The sequence below is a fragment of the Diceros bicornis genome, chromosome 30 (assembly GCF_020826845.1).
Source record: "Diceros bicornis minor isolate mBicDic1 chromosome 30, mDicBic1.mat.cur, whole genome shotgun sequence".
In the NCBI taxonomy this organism is placed as follows: Eukaryota; Metazoa; Chordata; class Mammalia; order Perissodactyla; family Rhinocerotidae; genus Diceros; species Diceros bicornis.
Window position 1 is genome coordinate 10,390,580 of NC_080769.1, and position 10,669 is coordinate 10,401,248.

General features: G+C 38.5%; 1 protein-coding gene across 1 annotated transcript; it reads left to right on the forward strand.

Moving 5' to 3' along the window:
* The first annotated feature begins 9,261 nt into the window (after positions 1–9,261).
* LOC131394195 (olfactory receptor 7D4-like) lies at positions 9,262–10,218 on the forward strand. Its single transcript, XM_058525427.1, has one exon. It carries the CDS (start codon positions 9,277–9,279, stop codon positions 10,216–10,218), a length of 942 nt encoding a protein of 313 aa, XP_058381410.1. The 5' UTR covers positions 9,262–9,276.
* The last annotated feature ends 451 nt before the right edge of the window (positions 10,219–10,669 follow it).

Genomic DNA, 10,669 nt, shown 5'->3' on the forward strand with positions numbered 1-10,669 from the left:
AGGTGTCCTCTATTTGTCTGTCCCTGTGATGAATGGTGGATTCGGCTCCAGGAACCAGGAGTTGGGGAGCTTCAGCTTCTTGATAATTTTGAGATATCAGTCTCCCTGTAACAAACCACAAGAAGTGGTAATTAGCCAGAGTTTTAGTTTGTAGCCACCTGGGCTTTTAATAATTTATTACCTCCACTTGCCTTGTGGAATTCAGCGACGCAAAGGATAAAACAACCAATATCTACATGTGAATGTAACTTAGAGAAGCAGGGAAGGGGGAATGAGTGCTTTTTGGTTTGAACTTCTTATATGCTGCGTTCAATGCAGGGGAACAGATATCAGGGCCGGCATCACTTCAATCTCTAAGAAATGCAGCTGGGAAATGTGAAAGCAAGGTACCCCTTTACCTTGTCCTGTTGTGGATCTGTCCAGCTGGTGTCTTCAGTTGTCAGATGTGGGGTTGCAAGTTCATTTGACACAGACTGAAGATGGCCTGCATGGCTGCTTCACAGTACAGCTGCTCCACAGTACAGCATGGACATTATTGTACTGACTTTATTAAAGCCTCTGCAGTTTGCTTGCTAGATTTGCCTGTTAGACCAGGGAGAGGGATCCCAAAAATCTATCCACAACACCAAGCTAAACTCTAATCATTGGTTCCTTTCCGTTTTGAATTGAATCACATTTTTCTGTAACTTTATTTATTATTCAAATATGCATTTCTGTTCTTCTTATTTTTCTGATTTTACCCTATGGTCCAGGGCCGCCCACACTAAGTTGTGAAATAGCGCTGATATGAGGCATTCCTCCCTTATTCAGGAATGGTTCTAAAGTTTCATGAGTAATCACATTTGCTGTGGTTTTCATTGGGTGGCCTTTGTGGAGTTAATAAAGGTCTTTTAAAATCCTGATTTACCAGCACATTTTAACAAGAATTGTTCATGTGCATTATTAAGTATATTTTATGCATCTATTGAATTGATAGCTATTTTGCTATGTTAATGTTTCATCTGTTGTTATACAAAATATTTAATTTTTATGTAGCCAAAAGAGTCTTTTTTAAAAAATAATTTCTGGGTTTCCTGATTTGCCTTAAAAATTCTCTTCAAACTCTAGAATACATTCAGATTTCCTAGTTTTCCTCTAAGATTTATTATTTTTAATGACATTTTAGTTTTTAATCCTCAAAGAATGTATTTTGGCGTGTGGTGTGGGCTAGTGGATCCAATTTTTTTCCTCCAGAAAAATGGCCACTTGTTGTAGTATCATTTTTTAATAAACTATCCTTGACCTACTGATTTGAAATTCCACCTTTATTAAATAATAAATTCCTATATATACCCATATCAATTTCTAGACTCTTTGCACAAGTAAGATTTACTTATGCCAATATCCTACTGTTTTGATTGCAATAGTTTTTTATTAAGTTTTAACATTTAGAAGTAAAAATATAATGGTAGCTAAAGCCTGTTGCATCTTATGCTTTCAGTGCTTCAGAGACATTAAATTTTTTATGCTCCTAATGATGTAGCAACTATCATGATTTTCTCTTTTGTTTGTTTTCTGCAACAGCTATATTGAAATACAATTTATGCATTTAAAACTATACCATTCAGTGTTTTTTAGTATGTTCACGGAGTGGTGCAACCATCACAATTTTAGAACGTTTGCATCACTGCAAAAGTACCCTTTAGTTGTCATACCCCCATTTTCCTACTCCCTTAACATCTAAGCTGCCACAAATCTACTTTCTGTCTCTATAGACTTGTGTTTTCATTTTCTAGAGATTTCATGTAAATGAAATCATACAGTACTTTCTTTCTAACTGATGTGTAGTGGTATCTCATCATTGTTTTATTTAGGCCCTGTATAACATTTTTCAGCAAAGTTTTGTAGTTTTTAGTATACAAATCTTTTACCTCCATCATTAAATATATCCCTAGATATTTTATTCTTTTTGAGGCAATTGTAAATGGAGTTTTTAAAATTTCCTTTTCAGATTGTTCATTGCTGTGTATAGAATCACATTGATTTTTCTGTGTTGATGTTGTACCCTGCGAGCTTGCTGAATTTGTTTATTAGCTAGAGTAGTTTGTGTGTGCGTGTGTGTGCGTGCATTAGCCATATATCTTGCTTTTCTTTGGCTCCACAGTAGTGCATTGTACAAGTATACTCTCATTTGTCTAAGTAGTTTCCTAGTGACTGACACGTAGTTTGTTACCAATACTTTTATACAACAAGCAATGCTGCAATGAATAATCTTGTACATAGAACACTTTCCATGAATGTGAGTGTAACTGAATGGTAAATTCTTATCATCGGAATTGCTGAGTCAACTCTAAAATCAGAAACAGCATACACAAGGATATTAAGGTATAACAATGACAAGGCATGTTAATATAACTGCAAATAGTTTAGCATTATTTCATTAACAATAACAATTTTATTACTATTTCGTAAACCAAACCATTATTTTACTATGCTTCTCTCACCTTATGATGTGTTTCCTTGAAAACAGACCCTCAACACAATGGCTGTGTGCAAATGGTTTTTTGGGGCAGAAATTAGATCTTAAGGAGTAGCAGTACAGAACAATGGGAATCAAACAGAGAAGGAAGGAAAGACAACAAAAGGAATCATTATCATTTTGATCCCTTTATGGGTGACTGGTGCTCAATGCCACCAAACCCTTGTGAGGTGCTTTATGAAATGTGTCTCAAAACTTTCCAGTAGGTACATGGAAAGACATTGGCTCATATCTTCTATTGGCCAAGGGTGATCTTAGAGGGATTAACATCACCACATTTCTGATTTACACATTTATGAGTACAGAGCAGATTCCCTCAGGTGTCCCATATTGTGGTATCAGAGAAGCTTCAGGGCAGGAAGCAGGAGGAATGTGGCATGGGCCTGAGGAGGAATATGCTGTCCAGTTGCAGCTATGCAAAGCTTCTCACAGCCTCTATTGAAATAATTAAAGAAGACATGGCTGGAGTAAAAAGATGGGGCAAGAGGATTTTGAATTCGTGCCTCTCTTAGTCAGCTAGGGCTGCCATAACAAATACCAAAGACTAGGTGACTTAAACCACAGACATTTATTTTCTCACCATCCTGGAGGCTGGAAGCCCAATATCCAGGTACCAGCAGGCTTGATTTCCTCTGAGACCTCTCTCCTTGGCTAGCAGATGGCCGCACTCTTGCTGCCTCTTCACGTGGCCATCTCTCTGTGCACGATTGCCCCTGGTGTCTCTCTGTGTGTCCTTATCTCCTCTTCTTATAAAGATGTCTGTCTGTCAGATTGGATTAGGGCCCACCCTAATGACCCCCTTTTAGCTTAATTACCTCTTTACAGGCCGTTTCTCCAATTACAGTCACATTCTGAGGTACTGGGGATTAGGATCTCAACATATCAATTTTGGACACATCTCACTACATGTCAGTGCCCAAGATGTGTGTAATATACTATTCTGTAAATATTCCCTTTTATTAATCATGTGGGAAACATGCTATCTAAACCATAGTCCTTGTTTCCTTTTCTATTCCATTATTTACACACTATTAGATCTGCATTTTTGCTTTAAAGAGGCAAATTACCTAAATTTTACACGTAAGTAAAATGTATATGAAAAACAAGACATTCTGAAATTAACAGATGGATTAATGGATGAAACAAGGGGAAATCCACTTTGCAAATTTCTGACAGTTACAAATGTTCTGCTGGTGTAGATGATGTTTTGTACCAGGCAAAGACTGGGAGAGAAAGCAAATTGGAAACATATCTATACTCCCATGTTCATTTCTAATTCTATTTTATCTTTGTGATTGATCTGTGCCTTTAAATATTTACTACCTGATATCTAATAGGTACTGGTATGAAGTTTGACACAAAATAAAGTGCCAAGTTTCGTAGAGCTTACATTTTATTGGGAGAAAGAAAATATACTAACGTATAAATAAATAGCAAAAATAAAGACTGTGATAAGTGCTAATAAAAAAGTAAAGACTAATTAAGGAAATCTATTTTAACATAATGTTATTGTTACTTAACCATCTAGGACAATTCTGTTGATGTTGTTGATGGTAATACTGATACTAGCTCAAGACAAGGTTGACATAAGGGAAACCATATTGTAGAAAAGAAAAACTCTATTGTAACTTTGAATGACCTCTGAAAAACTAACCCAGCCAGATATGCACCCTCCAGGAGATCTAACTGCTCTATAGATTTTACGACCCCTCCTTGTGCATGTACCTCCCAGCTGCAATAAGATGATAACTTTGTTTTTTTGAGTTCCTTAGGAATGTGATGACCCCCCAACAGAGAATCTATGCTGATAGCCATCATCAGTGAAAACTGAAAGATCTGGTGTGGCACTCCCAGTCTGTAACACCAGAAGGTCAACATTCCTAACACCCTCCCCAGCACACAATGGCCTATATAACTACTGTAAGATTTTTTGCCCCCTTAAAATGGTTCTTTTGGACATGAGTCGGCCATCTTCCCTCTTGCTAGCAAGCTGTAATAAAAAAATCCTTTTTCTCCTGCCTTGACTCGGCATGTCTTGTGGTGAGCAGAAGGCCCCACATTGGATGGTAACAATACTGTCTTTGATATAACATGTTTGAAAGGAAGGAAGGAAGGAAAAAAAGGAATGAAGGAGAAAACGTTGAGTTTGTTCTTGGAAAGGTTCTGTTTGATGTGCCCATGAAACATTTCATTAATAATATCCACTTGGCAGTGGCATGTGTTAGTCTGGTGTTACGTCTTAATGACAGTAGTGGGAGAGAGAACTGAGTTCACAGAGAAGGAGGTCAGAAAGATAAGATTATGCTTTGCTGAGCCTTCCTCATGATCCTTCAGTTTAGCTCTCACTTCCTCTGCTAAGTCCTTCCTTACTCCTGACCCTCATGCATCACAAATAAGCTCTCATGGGACACTGTACATGTTGTTGCAGGTCACTATCCAAATGGCTAACAGGGTGGGCTATACTGAATCCTGTGCTGTGTTGCCCATGTCTCCTTTCAGAATTAAGGGCTTATTCTTCCAGGTGCATGGACTGCAGCCATCTGACAGCCCTCAGCCTTCAGCTCTCATTGAGAATTACCTTCAGCTAAAGGAACTTGCCCCAGTCAAGGTCACATGACTCAGATCTCTTACTGTGGGTGCATAACTGACCAACATCCATCTTTAGCCACCACTGTGTTTGCACTGAGGTTGCTCTCAGCCACTGACTGAGCATAGCAGAGTACCAGTGCATGTCCATTGCCATGGTCACACAATGACATTTATGATGAGCATCAGTTACCCCTGCTGGGACACTGACTCTTCTTCCTGGCATGAGGGACCTGAAGTGCCAGGTAGCAGAAGTTCAATGGGATTTTGCCATGCCTCTGGAATTGTTATCCCTTTAGGAGTCAAGAGCTCTAAACTTGCAGAGTCTAGAGGTGTGGAGACCTGAAGCACAAACTCCCCAAGTGACCAACTGGGAGTGATGTTAGGTGGGGTCACTTCTACTTCGAACTTTTGATTCCTGGACCCATGAATTCAATGAACTGGAAATACAACTCATAATTTTCATTGATTTGGAGTGTATACTGCATCCTACAAATTATGTAGCCACAATGTCCTGTGTATTCAAATGCCTACACTAAATATGATCATTCTCTTTCAAATTAAATCATGTTCTCATATCTTCAAGGATTTTTTAAAAATTAATACTGTATACCCCCTTTAGATGATTTTTACCTGTCTTCTCTTTCCCTTATAAATTTTATAGATGATTTATATTTGCCATCTATGTTGCCTCAATACTCACTCTTCAACTCACTCTACCTGAATTATTTCTGCCCCTGCCCCTCTATATAGAGGTAATAAATGGAGCCCTCCCTAATGTCAACAAAAGCTTCCATGTCACCAGCGAATGTCAAGGGATGTATTTCAGTCCTCATTTGGTTAGTCCTTTCAACAAAATTGAAACTATTAACTGCTCTTCTTTTCTTCAGAAAGGACCTCTTTGCTTCCATGACATTCTGGACACCAAATGTTCCATAAAATCTCCCAAGATTTTTCAGTTGAACAACCTCGCACAAAGTTGGTCCCTGGGTTTAGTTGCTTTAGATATTAAACATTCTTTAGGGAACATCTTGTCACTTTTAAGTCAAACCAAAGAAAGAAGAATTTCTTCTCAGAGAAATACCTTCTTCTTCCCCGACTGTTGTGTACATAGACAGAACATTGGATGAAAATTTTCCATTCTCTTATCTTTGTACCCCAAGGGAGCTGAATTGTTTGGAAAGAGAAAAGTCAACAGAACTATTTAATGAGGAGGTCTGAGAACTCAACTCTTGAGATAATAATCACATGTCCCTGTTGCCCTTTTCCTGTAATTATCTGATTGCTGCTTATGGAGAAATCCAATTGGGCTTCACAGGGCCAGACCTCGGAGAACAGAAAGCATCAATGATAACCATCAGACAGGGTCAGTGTGTCCAGTGAGGGCTGTGGAGAAAGAAGGAAAAGAGGAGAGAAAGTGGCTACTGGGCTTTCCCTCTAAAGTAATGAGACTGGGACAATCCCATATTTATTTGGTCTACAAAATGAAGTCTGTGTACTTTGAAGATACTTTATTTTCCCCCGAAACCAGTCTTTTCCAGTTCTTGGTCTGTTTTCTTCTCTCTCTTTGGAATCTAGAGCCATTCTCCAATAAGTTATTTTCCAGAAAATCTCCATCTCTTTTCTGCTCTATTCAATAATTGTAGGCTCCTGTTGGATTTCCTGTGTCCAATCATTTATTCACTAATTACTCACTGGAGATCTATTATGCACCAGGTATTGTCTATTTTATTATTCAAGTGATTGGATTTTTCTATTATATTCCCTAACTTTTTGCTGCATATTCAACTTACTGATAGCAATTAATAGTTCTGTATTGATTATTGTTGCTGTTCCACTTTAGGGTCCACAATATCATCTACAAATAATATAATTATTTTTCTCATTACATACTCAGGCCAATTACCTTTTCTCATCTTACCAATATCTTTAAATGTTCAGGAGAATATCAAGTGATTGAAGTTGCGATAGACTGTAAAACAACCATTCCATATGGGGTTAAGACATTGTCCTTAGATTCCTCATTTAGTGAGAGGCTCTGTCGGGGCTTCTAACCACAGTAATGACTGTTACATTTTCTCAAATGCTTTTTCTAATGTGACTACGGCTATGATTTCTCTTCATTGACCTATTTTTTGTGATGAATTATGTTAATAAACATCACAGTATTAAATAAGCCATCCATTCCTAGAATAGGTATTACTTATTCATGATGTATTATTCTCTTAAAATAGATATGTATCCATTTGATTTAAGTTTAATATTCAATTTTGTGTCTATATTCAGGAAGTGAGCTTGAAGATTTTTGTGTTATAGTTGATGCTTTGGGTCTCAATATTTATTATACATCTAACACTTGTGTGTGTTGAGCACCTACTATGTGCCAGGCACCATGTAAGTCCCTGGGAAGACAATGGTGAGCAAAAACACCCAGGTCATCTGACCCACAAATAAATATAAAATTACCAATGTGAGAGGCACATCAAGGAACAGTACAGGATACTGGACTTGTGGGCCTCACCCACTCTGTCCTCCTGACCCTCATTCTCCTTTCTCCATCTCACTGGCCTCTCAAATGCCTTCCATTCCCAAGCTCACTGACCAAAAGGGCAACCATGACTTCTGTTCCCTCAGCCCAAAATGCTTGCCCTTCTTTTTATTTCCCCTGGTTAACAATAACTCATCACTCCTCTGACAGTTAAAAAATGCATATTTTAAAGAGGCCATTTCTACCAACCTCCCCAGACTAAATTGGTCTTCAGTGATTTTTTCTCCAATTAATTGCAATCTGTAGGCATTAATAACACCGAATTTTTTCTATCATGGAAATATAAACATTTATTTGCATCTTAATTTCCCTTTGATTTTTTTAAGGATGATTTGATTCATGCAAATGTTTTACATTTTCATCAAATCTATCATTCTTTTACCATTAACTGCTCTGATTAATACAACACATCCCCACTTTTGAGCATGTACCTATTAGCACACACTTTCGAACATATCTTGTATGTTACTTTAAAGGTTTTGTGATTTTTTTCCCCTCCTATTATCTTTGTAACTCACATGCTTTTCCATCTTTTTAGGAGAATCCACCTGGCAGGCAGTCTCCGAAAGAGGAAGTCACAGAGATCTTCATTTCTTAGAAGTGCTGCGTTGCGGTCAACTGAGGTGAGGTGACAGACTGGTTGTGTTTATAAAAATCAGAATTCCATCCTTTATGACTGCTCCAGTTTAAGGGAAATTTAATAAGTGATAGCCACGCAAGACAGATTTATTGTGATGTTAAGAACAGAAGCTGACATTTACCGAGTGTCCACTGTATGTCACAGGAATCACAAGAAAAATTACATGCATCATCTCATGTAATTCACTCCTTAGTCTTAACAATGTAGGGGATATTTACCACACCCATGGTAGAGGTGAGGTATCTGCAGCTAAGAGAGTTAAATAAATTTGTCAAGGTCACACAAATTGTAAGTTGGGGGAGATAAATTCTAATGTAGGAACTCTGACTCAAGATCCCATTTTCTAAATCACATCACTATACTGTACCTTGGGTGAGTTACATATCAAAACTAATTGTCATAAAAGGAACAGATTAACAATGATAGTAACAGCTATCACTTATTGAGATCCTACTGTGCACAAAGCCATTTCTAAACCTCACAGACAATGTAAAAGTAATAACCACATTTTTAGAAATAAAAATATAAGGCACTTGAGTGTTAACTGTGACCTCAATAGGAAGTATCAAGTCATAGAATTCAGCTTTTGAGTTGAGGATCCACATCTTACTAACTGTGATAGAGCTATTTGAATGAAGGAAGTATGGAGATTATCAAAGTAAAGCCATTAAATGTCTTCAATTATTTCAGAAGAGTCATATAAAAGAAAAATTGTTTTATGTTCATAGCCTCAAATAGAATTAGAACCAGTGAGAAGGACATAAAAGAGATGTCCACTAAATTTTAAAATGGCTAAAAAATTACATTTAAAATGGAAATTGGCTATCACTTGACTGAGTGAATCACCATCATTGTAAAAGCTCAACAGAGGTTGAAGTTTGTTCACCTAAAGGTGGAATCAATAGTTGCTGACTAGCTCAGGTGCCAGTTGGATGTGCACTAAACGCTGTTTTTGCCTCCTTCTCCAGCAGACACACCAGCTACATGGAAGCAGGAAACCACACAGAAGTATCAGAATTCCTCCTCCTGGGTCTCTCAGAGGATCCTGAACTGCAGCCCCTGTTCTTTGGAGTGTTCCTGTCCATGTACCTGGTCACCGTGCTTGGGAACCTGCTCATTATCCTGGCCATCAGCTCTAACTCCCACCTCCACACCCCCATGTATTTCTTCCTCACTAACCTGTCCTTTGTAGACATCTGCTTCATCTCCACCACCATCCCGAAGATGCTAGTGAACATCCAGGAACAGAGTAAAGACATCTCCTACATAGGATGTCTCACCCAGGTGTATTTTTTTATAATTTTTTCTGGAATGGACAATTTCCTTCTGACTGTGATGGCCTATGACCGGTTTGTGGCCATCTGCCACCCTCTGCACTACATGGTCATTATGAACCCACGTCTCTGTGGCCTCCTGGTTCTGACGTCTTGGTTCATCATTTTCTGGGTCTCCTTGCTTCATATTCTACTGTTGTGGCAGCTGACTTTCTGTGTAGGCACTGAAATTCCACATTTCTTCTGTGAACTGGCTCAGGTTCTCAAGGTGGCCTGCTCTGACACCCTCATCAATAATATCCTCTTGTATGTGGCCACTGCCCTTCTGGGTGTGTTTCCTCTCACTGGGATCCTCTATTCTTACTCTCAGATTGTCTCCTCCTTAATGAGGATGTCTTCTGCAGGAGGAAAATATAAAGCATTTTCCACCTGTGGGTCTCACCTCTCTGCAGTCTTCTTGTTCTATGGGACAAGCCTGGGGATCTACCTCAGTTCTACCGAGACTCATTCTTCCCAGAGAAGCTTGATTGCCTCAGTGATGTACACTGTGGTCACCCCGATGCTGAACCCCTTCATCTACACCCTGAGGAACAATGATGTGAAGGGAGCCCTGGGAAGGATCTTCAGCTTAGCAGCCTCTTGTCCACGATGAGCCACTGACCTCAGAACTAAGTGGACATTGTGGGCCCCAAAGGCAAATATTGTGAATTTAGTCTTTTGATTCTTTTTCTTCCATAAAAGACATGCTTGATTTCTTCAATTCCCAAAATGCCTATGACTTCACTTTGTATTGGTGTCTCCTCAACAACCACCTCAGTAATTCCTTTTTGACTGTTCTTGTTTATGCTGTCCGTAAAGATTCATGTTTGGTAAGCTTTCATACAGCCAATCTTAAGATTTCTAACTTTATATTTAAAACATTTTTCAATTCAAGTGCTGATGTGGTTTCCCCCGAAATTATCCTGTCAAACATTGATGTTCTTTGCCTCCATTTGGTTGTGTGCTTGTTTTCTCCAGAATAAATCAAATGATAATCATACAGTCATCACAACAAAATGCTTATCAATGAGAACTGTGCTTATTTCTTCACACGTATGACTTTA

Coding starts and splice junctions, on each gene's coding strand:
- LOC131394195 (XM_058525427.1), top strand. CDS start 9,277: ATGGAAGCAGGAAACCACACAGAAGTATCAGAATTCCTCCTCCTGGGT.